This window comes from Sorghum bicolor, chromosome 3, assembly GCF_000003195.3.
Source record: "Sorghum bicolor cultivar BTx623 chromosome 3, Sorghum_bicolor_NCBIv3, whole genome shotgun sequence".
Lineage (NCBI taxonomy): Eukaryota > Viridiplantae > Streptophyta > Magnoliopsida > Poales > Poaceae > Sorghum > Sorghum bicolor.
In genome coordinates this window covers 73,146,615-73,161,415 of record NC_012872.2, presented here as the reverse complement: position 1 = coordinate 73,161,415, position 14,801 = coordinate 73,146,615, and the positions used below count along the sequence as shown (strand labels likewise).

General features: G+C 45.5%; 1 protein-coding gene across 2 annotated transcripts; it reads left to right on the top strand.

Annotated features, from left to right (window-relative positions):
• Positions 6,156-14,707, top strand: LOC8077365. Of its 2 annotated transcripts, XM_021457310.1 has the most exons (9): positions 6,156-6,587; positions 9,109-9,195; positions 9,295-9,384; positions 9,816-9,896; positions 10,029-10,223; positions 10,610-12,733; positions 13,173-13,319; positions 13,702-14,057; positions 14,188-14,707. In XM_021457310.1, the coding sequence occupies exons 1-9, from the start codon at positions 6,522-6,524 to the stop codon at positions 14,318-14,320; spliced, it is 3,279 nt and encodes a 1,092-aa protein (XP_021312985.1). In that variant the 5' UTR covers positions 6,156-6,521; the 3' UTR covers positions 14,321-14,707. The 2 variants fall into 2 exon arrangements, with proteins under 2 accessions (XP_021312985.1, XP_021312984.1); XM_021457309.1 differs by having other exon boundaries at positions 6,228-6,587; positions 9,109-9,384.

The following is a 14,801-nucleotide window of genomic DNA, read 5'->3' as shown; positions in this document are numbered from 1 at the left end:
CTGTGCACTGCAGCGAGCTGCGAGCCACCTCTGGCCTCTGCCAGTGCCGCCATCTTCTCGTGGGATCGAGCGGGAGGTGGCGCCAACAGGCTATAAACTTTATTATGGTGTCACAACGTAAATAAACCCGAGTGAGGTGAAGTAATCTTCTCTCTTCCATGACGCTCGCCAGCACATGGCCTCGTTGGTCCTGGCAACAGCAGCCTGCGGGCCTCCGGGGGCGCACGAGCACCGGGCCAGACGACGACGACCTACCGCGGTGGCGTTCCCGATGGGAAGAGAGATGATGGTGGATATAGAGGCTAGCCCAGCTCGCTTTTTTAAGGTTTCCGCGCTGTGCTGTGCATGGCCCCGGCGTGGACGTCCTGCCGACGCGTCGCGCTGTGCGCCGGTGCTGTGCCTGTGTGTATGCAACGCAACGCTGGGGCAGCGGGCACGGGCGTCGCGTTGGGAAATTTGGCAAATGGCAACGCCCGCGCGCCCGGGGGGAGCAGATCGTACGGCGAATCGGCAGCAACACGACTGCATGGCACGAGTGGGCACGGGTACTCCGAGTCCGCCCGGAGAGGCACGCGCCTGCCAGCGCTTAAGTTTGTATTTGATAATTTTTGTCAAATTATAAAATAACTAGACTAAAAAGATTTGTTTTCTAAATTATAAATAAATTATATAATTAGTTATTTTTTAATATATCTATATAACTAGTTATTTTTAATCTATATTTTATATTTCATACATGTACTGTAAGATTCAGAAAATCTAAAAATAAAAATTGGAACTAAACGAGGCCGAGACGGCGGCTTCGCACACTCGGCCACAGCCGCTGTGGCTGGTGGTTCTTGGTTTCGTGCTGACTGTGCGCTGCAGTTTAACATGGGCACCCCCACCAGCAGCAGGACCACCACCGAATCCACTCTCTGCCACCTGCCCCGGTCGACAAGCCCCTTCGCGTAAGCTGGCCTGTCGCGCGCGCCGACAAACCAACGCCCGCCGGTCCGCCCGGCCGATCGAGGTCACCAGTCACCACTGCCAGTTTGACACTAACGACCCTGGCCAAAGCGAGAGTACTCCTCCTATCCTACTACACTAGTAGTTGTACACGCCAAAACAAACCAAACGGCCGTGGCTCCATCGGCTTGCTTTGCTGCTGGATGTGTTTCAGTGTTTGGCCGGCGGCGCGATACGTACAATTACCAGAAACCCAACACAAGTGATCCACGGCAGGCCGCTGCCGATCCATCCGGTGCGGTGCGGCGTGAGTGCTGGCCACGGACAGCGCCGATTAAAAGGCGAGCGTTTTAAAAAGGCGCACAGTGGCTGCCGTCCACGTCCTGCACTGCAACTGCAACACCAACGCGAAAAAAAAGGCAGGAGCACCGCAAGCAACAGGCGGGGTCAGCTTGTTCCTTTTCTTTCTCCGTGTGGCCACTTTTGCCGCGGCACGGCAGGGATGCCCAGTCCGTGCCATTGTTGTTGCTTAATGCATGCTACTGCTATAATACTCCATTACTACGTGCGTACCATCTTTTTTTTAATAAACAGCCATTACGTAGTACCATTGTTTCTCCATTAGGGTAGGATTGTCTTGTGCTAAAAAAAAGGTGCTCCCCGTTCTCCTACTGTATTTGCATTAATTAAACATATTATATAGGCAGCGGCAGCACGGAAAGGAACGCAAGACCATCGTCGCAAGTCTCACAGAGGATCCGGGCCCGCGTGCGCCCTGCGGGTGATAACGTTGGCAGCGTCCACTTTCTGCAGTGATAAGGCCAGCCAAGCCTGGCTTTCCCGCCTCTCTCTGCTTGGGGTGGTGGTCTGGTCAGTGGAAAGTGAGATTTTTTTTTTTGATGCGTTGCCAACGTGACACCATAAAAAAAACAAGGTAGCAATGGTCCATTTGCATGCATCTCATTGCCCTTGTTGGTTATTATGAGCAGTTAGATAGATGATCGATTGTGTCGGCCCCACTGCCAGATCAATCGCCCTGCTGTGCCGCTGGGGCTTGCCAATGCCAGCCGCCCCTCCCGTACCCAAAAAAGTTGCAACAACAACGAAAGCACACGAGACCTTGGACCATGCATTGGACCGATCCGGGAGCAATAATAATCTAGAGACTAGATGCACTGTTTTAATTGGCGGATTGGTGGTATTACGAGCTGATCTCTGCATGTGGGTGGTGCTTAGCTATCTCATTCTCCCTGCACGCATGCATGCTTTGGTTCATTATACGCCTTTTAATATTAAAAATCTAGGTGCTCTGAATTTAGTGATGCCCAATTGGCCATCGATCATCAGTGAAGTCTGCAGTCAGTCGAGAGGGGAGCCCGTGCCAACCTTAACCTGCCCAATTGTCCGTCCGTGGTTGGAGATCGAGCGAGGGTCCGTCGTCGATAACGACAACCCACGCGACCACTCTGAGATCTCGCTCCATCACCACCCTCGATCTGGCTCATCAGGCTCTCGCATCGCATCTACTAATAGCACTGTAATCCTCTAGCGACTAGCTAGCAGCACGTTGTTTCCCATCGATCTAAACAAAAAGGATGGACAAGCAACCGGCCGATCTCGGATCATCCAACTGAACTGACAGTATGAACCCCGGCCGGTTCTAGTCATAGACTTAGCTTACTTTATTAATTAGGAGAAGATTAAGAAGAGTCAGGACAAGTTGCACCATTGAATTGATCTCCATGACGATGCACACTCCTAGGTGGATCGCGTCGCGCCCGCCGACCGGCCGGCGGCCATCTCTCTCTCTCTTTCATCATCTCGATGAGCGAGAGCGGCGATGGATGAATCGTCGAAACCGACCTTTGTCTCCGGTCCCATGCATGCATTATAGCCCCGCGCTACGTGCGCTGTCAGGAGCAATATATCAACCCCCCCAGCTCCTTTAATTCTGCACGTTAATTCTGTACTAGTAATATTTTTTTATATGTGAAGTATTTATAGATATATATCTGTGTGCACATGGATCGGGGCCGGGTGGTGATGGTGATCACGTCAGGCAGGTTCGGCAAAGCACATGCCGCTGCCGCTGCGCCCAGAAATTAGGCAGCCTGCTTGCTACTGGTACGTGTGCGTACGAAAACAGAGAGGGAAAAAGGAAGCACGGAAAAAAAGGGGCTGGGGAGCTACCGGATTAGGTTGGACCCGTACAATGGTCTAGTGTTTATTTATGTTCACTCGACGACGAGGCGGTCTCGCAAAGTTTGGCGATTTTCAGTTGCGAGGCCGATAACGATGTTTGCAGTTGCTATAATAACACTTACTCCTTCCTACCCGAATACAGTACGACACTTGCATTGCATCTGTAGGAGGAGTGGTTACGAGCGGTAGCCGGCCCACCGGGGGAATTCTCCAACGGAAAGGGAGCAAGGTGAGCAGAGGCACGCGGCACGTGCTGTGCGTCCAACGACTGGTCCGGGACGCACGGAGCGGAGTGGTACGCGGCGGCGTACCGCTACCACACGAATGGAATGGAATGGTTCGTTCCTTTCCTTGTGTGCTAGTGCAGGGTATTGTGCTACTGGTACGCCACCACGCACCAGGGGAGCTCCCGCCGTCACTGCAGCTCAGCGTACAGTACAACGCACTTGTGGCCGGGCATCAGACGTCACGTCGCCGGGTGGTTGTGTACCGCCGCTGCCTGTCACGTCGCCGCCCGCGCAGAGTAGTACCACGAGGGCCGGGGAGAGAGAGGAGAGAGCCGAGCCGGGCAGAGAGATCTTTCTCCCGTTCCCACTTCCCAACGCCAACGAGCGACACCGCATCGCAGCGCGGAAAGCCAGGCCGTGGTCCGTGGATATCAGCATCGTCATGAGATAGAAAGAGCATCTCCAGTAGTTTAAATTAAAAAACAAACCAATATTCTTTTAAGTAAAAAAAGTTGGTACAATATTTGTTAGATTTTATTTTATCATTTCCGAAATCTCGCTTCTAACTAAAACTATTTTTTTTTCAAATTATTAGTTACTATCTTTTTAAATATTATGTCAAGATATATAGTAAGGCCTTGTTTAGTTTTCAAAAAATTTCAAGATTTCTTGTCACATTGAATCTTGTGTCGCATGCATTTAGTATTAAATACAAACGAAAATAAAAACTAATTACATAGTTTGTCTGTAATTTGCGAGACGAAGGTTTTGAACTTAGTTAGTATATGGTTAGACAATAATTGTCAAATACAAACGAAAGTACTACAATAGCCAAAACAAAAAAAATCATGAACTAAACAAGGCCTGAACTCATATATCTACAAAAAAGTCAAAACAATTTATACTTTTAAATAGAGAAAGTTCCGAAAATGTTCTAAGTGACGGACCAAAACAAAAATAATGCTTTCACAAAAAAATATAAAATCTTGATATTTAAGAAGTACATTAATTAATATATTCACTACGTTTATAAAAATGATATCAAGCTATCTATCTTCAAATAACTTTATTGTTAAATTACATTTCAAGATTAATCTATATCATAAATATTGGTTTTTTTTACTCCTCTCGTCCCTAGTGAATCAATTTATACAGCTTTCCTTATTTGTATGGAAAAGGTTGACCAGATGAAGTGGGATAGAAAATCAATGGCCATGTACTCCCTTCATTTTAAATTATAAGTTGTTTTGACTTTTGTACTCTAGTAATATAGATACATCATAACTTTTACTATATATCTACATATAGTGTAGTATTTCCTTTGTTTTAAATTATAATTTTTTAGGATTTTAAATACATATTTTTAATCAAAACGAATCCAAATATAACTCATATCGAGATATGTATAAAAAACTATAAATCTAGAAAAGACAAAATGATACATGTGCACAACAATGTATCTAGATAAGAGCATCTCCAAGGGCTTTGCAAATTAACTTTGCATTGCCCAATTTGCAAAAAAGAGTAGAAAACACCTCTCCAATGGCTTTGCAAATGAGGTTTGCAATTTGGTAAGGTTTGCAAATAGAGGTGGAAACTTTGCATATATGCAAACCTCCTCAAGGCTTTGCATTTGGGATTCGCAAGGAATTCGGTCCGCCACGTAGGCCGCTCGGTCCCCTCGCGCGAAATATTTTGGGCGGCATCGCGGTTGCCCGACTCGGCGCGCCAAAGGACTCCCGCGCGATTTATCTCCCCCCCCCCGCGCCAAAGAATCGTCATCCAATTGCTTTCGGAGACGCGATCTAGAAGCCCTCAACTACGATAAATTGTGCAGCTCAGAACATAGAACAAAGTAAACATGAATTGGATCAATATATTCGGGTACGAAGATGAAACCTTTGCGATGCGCTGTGCAACGAGGTTGTTCTCTGGTAACCTGGACGCCATCTTGCACAAACAAACGAAGTGGAGTGGGCGATCCTGGCGATCTGGGCGACTGGTGGAGTGGGCGATCGGCTGCCTGACGATCGGCGGACTGGCCCTGGGCGATCGCCCGATCTGGCTTGGGTGAGTAGCGGACTGGGCGAGTCGGGCGATGATCGGTGGACTGGCGGCGATCGCCCGACTGGCCTAGGCAAGTTTGGGGATGGGCGAGGAACGATGGGCGACGGGGAGACGGGGGCGATGGGCACTGGAACGACGGACTGCGAGGAACGATGGGCACTGGAACGACGGACTGCGATCTACGATGGCGCGAACACGGACTGCGATCTGGCACTGCGCGCGAAATTTTTTGGCCGGATGGCGCGTGGGAAAAAATTTCGGGAAAGGACTTGATGAGAATGCAAAACGGTTGGAGATCCCCCTTTGGGAACTTTGCAAACTCATTTGCAACTTTGCAAATCTCTTGAAATGCAAAGCTGAGAATGGAAAAACCCTTGGAGATGCTCTAAGTAAAAAAAGACTTAAAATTTGGCACATGACACAACATTAAATATATTTACATATTATGTTTCTCTGTCATATATATGACTACTCTTACAAAAACTGATAAATTTAAAAAAGTAACTTAAGATAATTTTAGAGGTTTAACTTATTTAGAGATAGAGAAAGTACATATTTGATCAAATTTAAATTTGATTAATAAAAAACGAGATTTACGTTCTTCTGACTGAAGGAGTACACCATTAATTAATAACAGAAAAATAAATAAATATATAATAAACACAGAAAAAGGTAAAAAGCTCCATTCCCCTCCCTCCACAGCCTCCTCCTCCTCTCTCTCCTCTTCCTCTCTCTCTCCTGACTCCTCTGCGTCGCGATCTCTCTCTCCCCCCTGCCCCTCCCACCTCCCCGCACTGCCAAACCCCTCGCCCTCCGCCGCCTCCCCTTGCCTCCGCCGCCGCCGCGCTCCGATCCGGTTTCCCGCGGCCCCCGCGGCGCGCCCCAAGCTCGTCGCACCGCGCGCGCGCGCGAGCTGCCTTGCCCCACCGGACCCGCGCCGGCGAGCGAGCCCCCCATTGCGGCGCGCCACCTGCCCCGCACGCGGCAGCAGGGCGTGGGCATCGAGGCCGGCGGTCCGCGCGCGCCTGGCTGTTATGGGGCGTTTCCGGCGCCGGGGCTGATGCGGAGGCCGCTGCCATGTCGGACGTCTCGTCGGATCTCGGCGGCATCCGGGCGGGGCCCGTGGAGCGTGACATCGAGCAGGTGCGTCCTGCTAACCCTTCTCTGGGTGGATCGATTTCCCCTCCCCACGTCCCTGGTTCTACTGCGGGTGCAACTGAGATGTGGATGGGTAGATAATCATCTATCGCCTACATGCTCTCCGCCCGCGTGGCGCGGATCGATTTCCCCTCCCCCGTCCCTGGTTCTACTGCGGGTGCAACTGTGGTATGGATGGACAGATCATCGTCTATCGCCTACGTGCTCTCCGCCCACGTGGCGCGGAATTTCAAGCGAGCTCGTGCTCTTTCTGCGCCGACGTGAAATGGTGCTTGATTCCGGCGGAATTCATGGGCGTTGATGCTGTAGTTTGCTGTTATCTTCTTCTTCTTTGCTACAGTGGAGCTCAGACTGGATATTCCAGGTCTCTGTTCCCCTCCCTCTGCTGAAATTCCGGGAGCTAGGAAGGTGGTTGACTTATTGGGCGTCCAACCACTGATTCGAGTGTCTGGAGGTCAAGCTAGAACTACTACACATCTCATTCCCTGTTTTCTGGAGCTGAGGGGATCGGCTATCAGTGGGATGCTTTCGTGAACATAAGATTCATTCTGGGAGCGAGGACCGTTAGTTGATAGTTTAGTTCTTCACTTGCATGCTCGTGCCTTTTCCTCTTGCTGGGTTGGCTTTGGTGCTGTGCTTGCCCATTGTTGTAGCTGCTACATGGCACTGAAGTTGAGCCGGATTCGACAGGATGTCGCATTGGGTTTCGTGAATTTGTGAAGAATTGTTTGGGGATGGTTGTTGTGGCTTTGTGGTTTTGTGGATTCAAACTCCTGTGTGTTTTGAGAGGCATGTCCGACCATACACGCAAATGGACAGTTTAAGCTGATTCTAGTACTGTAGTCATATACTCCTATTTTTGGCACCAAGGAGGGTGTTGCAGTGTGGGGGGCTTTGGAATCAAGTGATGATTGATTTGTTTTTTTCTTTATGTACAATATATGTCCAACATTCTGTTTGTGGCAAACTCATTAGAGACATAGAGTGAAGATAAGGCTGGATTAGGATACTTGAATACAACCAGCATGCTTTAACTGATTATGCTGACAAGTGATAAAATGACATTTTCATTTGTTTCTTACTCAATTATGCCTTTCACGTATTTTGCTCTCAAGGGACCGCATTTGTCATACCAGATAATGTGTAACATAAGAGGTGCTGGGGGCACTGATCAAAACCCTGTTTCAGTTCTGGAGTTTATAGTGAGATGCTCCATAAGCTTCCTTCCAAGTGCATCTGACAAGATGCTAATAATACAAAGTAATTAAAACAAACGCAATACAGGAAAAGGTCATGCATAACTGAAAATATCACAATCATTGATATATTCTTATCAAATTAGCAAGCTTAGAGCATCTCCAAGAGTTCCCAAAACATTATCCTAATCCTTGATTTTTGGCAAGATTGAAAAAAACATATCTCCAACAATTCCTAATCCCACCTCCCAATCTTTTAGCACTTGGAAACTCCCCCCTACGCGCGTATCTTTGCACGGACTCACACACGCGCGTATCCTCTGTCCGCTACTTTCCCGGCGTAGGTGCAGTCTGTCAACACTGGCACCGTCCACATGATGGGATGCACGGCACATGCCTGGACGCCGGTCAAGGGCTCCTGTGTGCGACATGGGCTTCTGCCAAGCGGCCATCAACACCACGGCGTACATGTGCTTCAGCGGCGATAGCGAATGCATCTACTCCAGGAACAGGCCCGGCGGCTGACCAGCTGGGGTGCCCTAGTGGCTGGCTGCCGCCGGCTGGGGGCTGGCCACAGTCGGCAGAATTGTGCAGGTCAGCGGTGGCAACGTAGATGAGAATGTGGAAGGGCGTGGAAAAGAATAAAAAGTAGGAAAGGGTTCCTGATGCAAATGTACAAGAGACAGAATATACAGAAGTGGTTTGGATAATTTAAAAACAGTATAGTATTCCTGATGTAAAATTGTCTTCTATATTTTAGGAGTGAATTATTGGAAACTGTTGGAGATAGTATTATTTATTCCTCCCATACTTTTTTAGGAGTTGGAAAACACCATGTTTTTGGGAAGAAATTATTAGGTACTCTTGGAGATGCTCTTAGTGGCTGTAGTTGCACTCATCACTAAAATTTGACTAGTGTGATAGGGGTTATTTTGGTTTTATTCTTTGTTGTCAATAAAGGAAATCATAAAAGAAGGGCACACATATCAGTCTGATGCTTAGTGAAAAAGCTCGATATGAAAGAGGGGCTGTGTGGCATCAGCAGCAAAGCAAAAGTAGTAAAAGAAATTGTTTCATAGTGTATATTGAACCATTAGCATCTTCTGGCACTTGCCTTTGTACGTGTCTAGTGTTATGTTGTGTTATTATTTCATTAATAGTATAAAACCAGTAATTTACCTCAGGTCTGTTTTATATCTTCAAAATGTGAAGTATGGAAGTTGCATGCTCCTGGTTGCTTGTCTTTTTTCCCCCATATATTGATGACTTAATAAGTTGATATTTGAGGGTTGACGGCATCCTTCTTTCAGGCCATCACTGCTCTCAAGAAAGGAGCATACTTGCTAAAGTATGGGCGTAGAGGAAAGCCAAAGTTTTGTCCATTTAGGTTATCCAATGTGAGCCTTATTTGGACTCTCCAACTTAACAGTGTTTCTGTGCCTTCACAATCCTTTGGCTTATATGGTATATTTTATACTTTTTTTTGGCTCCTTCAGGATGAATCTGTACTGATATGGTTCTCAGGGAAAGAAGAGAAACATTTAAGGTTGAGCCATGTATCCAGGATAATTCCTGGGCAACGGACTGTAAGTTAATGTTCTTTGGAGGCCTAGACTCATTTTCAAGAAGATTATCCTGTCTAGCAATTTCTCCCTAATAATGAGTTGCTTTGGTCAACAAGCTTCATATTAAAAAATGTCTTGATTTTCTGGTGATGTTTGCTTGCCAAGCCATGTGGATGAACTTGATAGCATTTCCGAAGTCCTTATTTTTCACATTAGGATGGATGAATAATTTTGTGAAATTAAAAATGACTAGAACAACTCTTCTATATGTATATGTCTTGCTACTTTTGATGCCTACACTAAGGAGTTTAGAATTCGTGTCAGGATACAATTTAATTACATTGTTAATGAACAAAAGCCATATGTTTTCTAGAAGCATTTCCATTTTCCATTTATGATGAACTTGGTTGTCTGACTTTACTAACTAGACCCTTTTTTTTTGGATAATTCAGGCAATTTTTCAGAGGTATCCACGGCCTGAGAAGGAATGCCAGTCTTTTTCTCTAATTTCACATGATAGGTCATTGGATATAGTAAGTTATCGCTGGTTCATATTTTTATATGTTTTGTCTTTGCTGCCTCTGTTGCTACAACACCCCACTCCCCTCTTACTCTTAGTTTTGTATTCACATGGTGACATGATTTGTTTTGTTCATTAATATCAGATATGCAAAGATAAAGATGAAGCTGAAGTATGGTTTGCTGGGCTGAAAACACTGATTTCACGTTGTCACCAAAGAAAATGGAGAACTGAATCTAGAAGTGATATCCTTTCCTCTGGTGCAACTAGTCCGAGGACTTACACACGACGGAGTTCTCCTTTGAGTTCACCTTTCAGCAGCAATGATAGCATGCACAAGGTATTACTGTCTCCATTTTATTAAAATCTTACCTAGATGACTAGAAGACTAGAATAAAACATTTGAGTTTCAACCCTTAATTGTGCTGGGAAGCTCTTCAAGTTAGAAGCCATCCTGCTTCCATGTTGCGGGTTCAATCAGCAATTTGTCCACTCAAATAATTGTGGAAGCACCTTTTTTTCACTGATGTGTTCAATTAGAGCAGAAAGCCTTGCCAGAAATTTGATGACACTAGAGTGCAAAGCTAGAAATGAAAGATTCTTTTGTGTCAAATTGCTAGTGTACTTAATTACTTTTAATAATTCTCCTTCCCTTCACATTACTTGGCATTATATGTCCTCTTTTGTGATATTGCCATTTATTTTAAAAATGATCTGTTGTATCAGGATGGCAGTGACAATTACCGACTCCGTACTCCATATGGGAGCCCACCAAAGAATGGATTGGAGAAGGCATTTTCTGATGCCATGTTGTATGCAGTTCCTCCCAGGGGTTTCTTTCCATCAGATTCTAATGCTGGATCAGTCCATTCTATGTCTTCTGGACACTCGGATAACACAAATGGGCACCCCAGAGGCGTCCCAATGGATGCTTTCCGAGTCAGTTATTCAAGTGCCGTTAGTTCATCTAGTCATGGTTCTGGTCATGATGATGGTGATGCTTTAGGCGATGTTTTCATATGGGGAGAAGGAACCGGGGAAGGAATTCTTGGCGGTGGTGGTTCAAGAGTTGGAAGCTCCTCAGGTGCAAAAATGGACTGCCTTGTACCAAAACCATTAGAATTTGCCGTACGACTTGATGTGCAGAACATATCTTGTGGAGGAAGGCATGCTGCACTTGTTACGAAACAAGGCGAGATATACTCATGGGGTGAGGAATCAGGGGGACGACTTGGTCATGGTGTTGATTGTGATGTGTCGCAGCCAAAACTTATTGATGCTCTTTCTCATATGAACATTGAGCTTGTAGCATGTGGCGAATACCACACTTGTGCTGTTACACTGTCTGGAGATCTTTACACATGGGGAGATGGCACATTTAAATTTGGCCTTTTGGGTCATGGAAATGATGTCAGTCACTGGGTACCAAAGCACGTGAATGGACCATTAGAGGGTATACATGTTTCATCAATTTCATGTGGACCTTGGCATACAGCCCTAGTAACTTCCGCTGGGCAGCTTTTCACATTTGGTGATGGATCTTTTGGGGTTCTGGGCCATGGAGATCGTGAGAGTATCTCGGTCCCCAGGGAAGTTGAATCTCTCAAAGGGCTACGCACGGTGCGGGCAGCTTGTGGTGTTTGGCACACTGCTGCAGTTGTAGAAGTCATGGCTGGGAATTCAAGTTCTAGCAATTGTTCTTCCGGTAAGATATTTACATGGGGTGATGGTGATAAAGGTCGCTTAGGTCATGGTGACAAGGAAGCAAAACTTGTCCCAACTTGTGTGGCTGCTTTGGTGGAGCCCAATTTTTGTCAGGTTGCTTGTGGGCACTGCTTGACAGTAGCCCTAACAACTTCTGGGCATGTGTATACAATGGGCAGTGCTGTCTATGGTCAACTTGGGAACACACAAGCTGATGGTATGCTTCCTGTGCGTGTTGAAGGGAAGCTACACAAAAACTTTGTGGAGGAGATTTCATGTGGTGCTTATCATGTGGCTGTATTGACTTCTAGGACTGAGGTGTACACATGGGGAAAGGGTGCAAATGGCCGGTTAGGTCATGGCGATACTGATGATAAGAATACTCCTACATTGGTTGAAGCACTGAAAGATAAGCAAGTCAGAAGTGTTGTTTGTGGAATTAATTTCACTGCAGCAATATGCATTCACAAATGGGTATCTGGAGTTGATCAATCAATGTGCTCAGGTTGCCGTCAGCCATTCAACTTGAGGAGAAAACGACATAATTGCTACAACTGTGCTCTAGTATTTTGTCATTCCTGCAGCAGTAAAAAATCTCTGAAGGCTTCATTAGCACCTAATACAAACAAGCCTTACCGTGTCTGTGATACCTGCTACAGCAAACTGACAAAGGGACCTGAGACAGATATGCATTCTTCAGCGAAGCGGGCTGCTACTGTACCAGGATTCAGTGATACAATTGAGGAGGATCTGGAAACAAGGTCAAATGCTCAACTATCAAGGTTGTCATCAATGGAATCTTTCAAGCATTTGGATAGCAGATATTCCAAGAAAAATAAGAAGTTTGAATTTAATAGCACCCGTGTTTCCCCTGTGCCTAATGGGAGTTCACATTGGAGTGGATTAAACATTTCAAGATCTTTCAATCCTGTATTTGGATCTTCAAAGAAGTTTTTCTCAGCATCAGTTCCTGGATCTAGAATTGTTTCTAGGGCAACATCACCTATTTCAAGAAGAGCAAGCCCTCCACGATCTACAACACCAACACCTACTCTGGGTGGTCTAACATCTCCAAGAGTTGTTCCCAACGATGGCAAGCCAACAAATGATGCATTAAGCCAAGAGGTTCTGAATTTGAGGTCTCAGGTACACATTTTGCTCCACATTTTTAATGCTGTTTGATTGATATGGTGATGTTTGTATATTGCTTTCAATAATTGACAATTTCACTTTAGTGGAGTTTTAGCTGACACCGTGCTCGATAGAAAGCAGTGTTTTTTGTTGTTATACTGAACTTTTGATTCTAAGTTCTAAAAGATACAGTAGCTTACATGTTTTTTTGTTCTGCTTACCTCCTGCAACCTTGCACTTAGTGTAGATATATATACCCTTTTGTTCTGTAAGAGTATGGAGAATGGAAGTTCATTAAATTTTAGCAGATTGTTACCTGCCTACTTAATACTCATATGGCAGACAACATATTGTCCTTTGGAGTTTCAAGATTTGAACCTCCCTTTTCCTTAAAGCTAAGTATCATCAGAACAAGAGGGGCTTGCTGCTCATGTAGTTAGCTCTTGACTTACAGGTGGAGAGTCTTACCAGGAAGTCTCAACTCCTAGAAGTGGAGCTGGAAAGAACTACCAAACAATTGAAGGAAGCTATTTCCATTGCCGGTGAGGAAACTGCAAAGTGCAAGGCGGCAAAGGAAGTAATCAAGTCACTCACTGCACAGGTAAGTCTGCTTACTGTGTGGCCTTGCAATTTTGTCTCTTTTTTTATGCCCTACATGTAATTTTGTAATTATGGTAGAATAATTTCAATATTAGCATTTAGGATAAAGGCCCATTGAGCTAGGTTGTATATCCCATATTAAATAGCTCCATGTTAGTATGTCACAACCAGGATACTAAACTTGAATAAAGCAGTTTGTTTTAATGGAAAATCTGAAGACTTGAACAATTTCGAATCAATTATTGGCTGTAAAATTCCACATTTAAATGTGGCCCTGTACATTCATGGCTAATGGCTAATAATAAAGGGGGAAAAGAGCTTTGTAACTCATACCACTTATGACAGCTATCATCTGATGGCCAACTCCATTCTTTATGTAACAGTTGAAGGGGATGGCAGAGAGATTACCTGGAGGAGCAGCCAAGAACACTAAGTTGCCACCTCTTCCTGGAATTTCCATTCCAAGTGACATTTCGTCTATGGCTACAGAGAGTGTGGTCAGCCCAAGCAGCTCTGGAGAACAAATCATAAATGGTCATAATGGATTGCTTGCTTCTAATGGACCAAGTTCTGTTAGGAATAAGACGAGCCATCCAGAAGTAGGCAAGAATGGAAGTAGGCCGCCTGATGCTGAATCTTGCCATGATGCTGAGTGGGTAGAGCAAGATGAACCAGGTGTTTACATTACTCTCACCGCGTTGCCTGGAGGCGCCAGAGATCTCAAGCGGGTTCGGTTCAGGTAGATGCATTTGAATCCTGCTCAGCAGGCAACTTCTATAGCTGGTGTCCTAATTAATTCGTGTTCCTGTTGAATTCTCATGTGGTTCAGCTCGTGACTTGTCATTTCTTTTTTTTTTTTGTAAATATAGCCGGAAGAGATTCAGTGAGACACAAGCAGAACAGTGGTGGCAGGAGAACCGAGCGAGGGTATACCAGCAGTACAATGTCCGTGTGGTTGACAAATCAACCGCCAGTGTCGACAATGACATTGTGGCTAACTGACACTAGATTGACCTGGAGAAACATACTTGGTTACAAGCGGAGCTGAGGCCATGTACCCTACCTACGTGAAGGCTCTCTCGTCAGTCAAGCTGGGTTGCTAACGTGGCTACCATTTTACCTAGCCCCTTGAGAAGAGGTGGTTTCCGCTCCCAGGAAAACAGGAAGGATTTTTTATCTTCGGTTTTACATAATTCTTTACTCTTACCCCCCTTCTCTTTTCTCCTTGTGTGAAAAGTAGAGTGCTTGAGCAGAGGTAATGTAAATGCTTAGTAGAAGCAGGCTAATCTATCTTGTAAATGCATAAGCAAGCATCGATTTAGAATGTCTTGGAAATTTTCCGATATGATTGCAAATGCAAATGGCAAATCTGGGCTAAGTGGTGATGTCCCTGACGTTTGTAGTAGACCTGCAGCTCGGTGATTCTGTATGCATAAATCTGAAGCAAACGCCTCGAGGGGTCAACGCTAGAAATCGGAAGTCC

Excerpts from the sequence above, each read along its gene's own strand:
- LOC8077365 (XM_021457309.1), top strand. The coding sequence starts at position 6,522 with ATGTCGGACGTCTCGTCGGATCTCGGCGGCATCCGGGCGGGGCCCGTG. Across the intron at positions 12,734-13,172 it reads TTCTGAATTTGAGGTCTCAG|GTGGAGAGTCTTACCAGGAA; the intron begins GTACACATTTTG and ends CTTGACTTACAG. Across the intron at positions 13,320-13,701 it reads TCAAGTCACTCACTGCACAG|TTGAAGGGGATGGCAGAGAG; the intron begins GTAAGTCTGCTT and ends TTTATGTAACAG.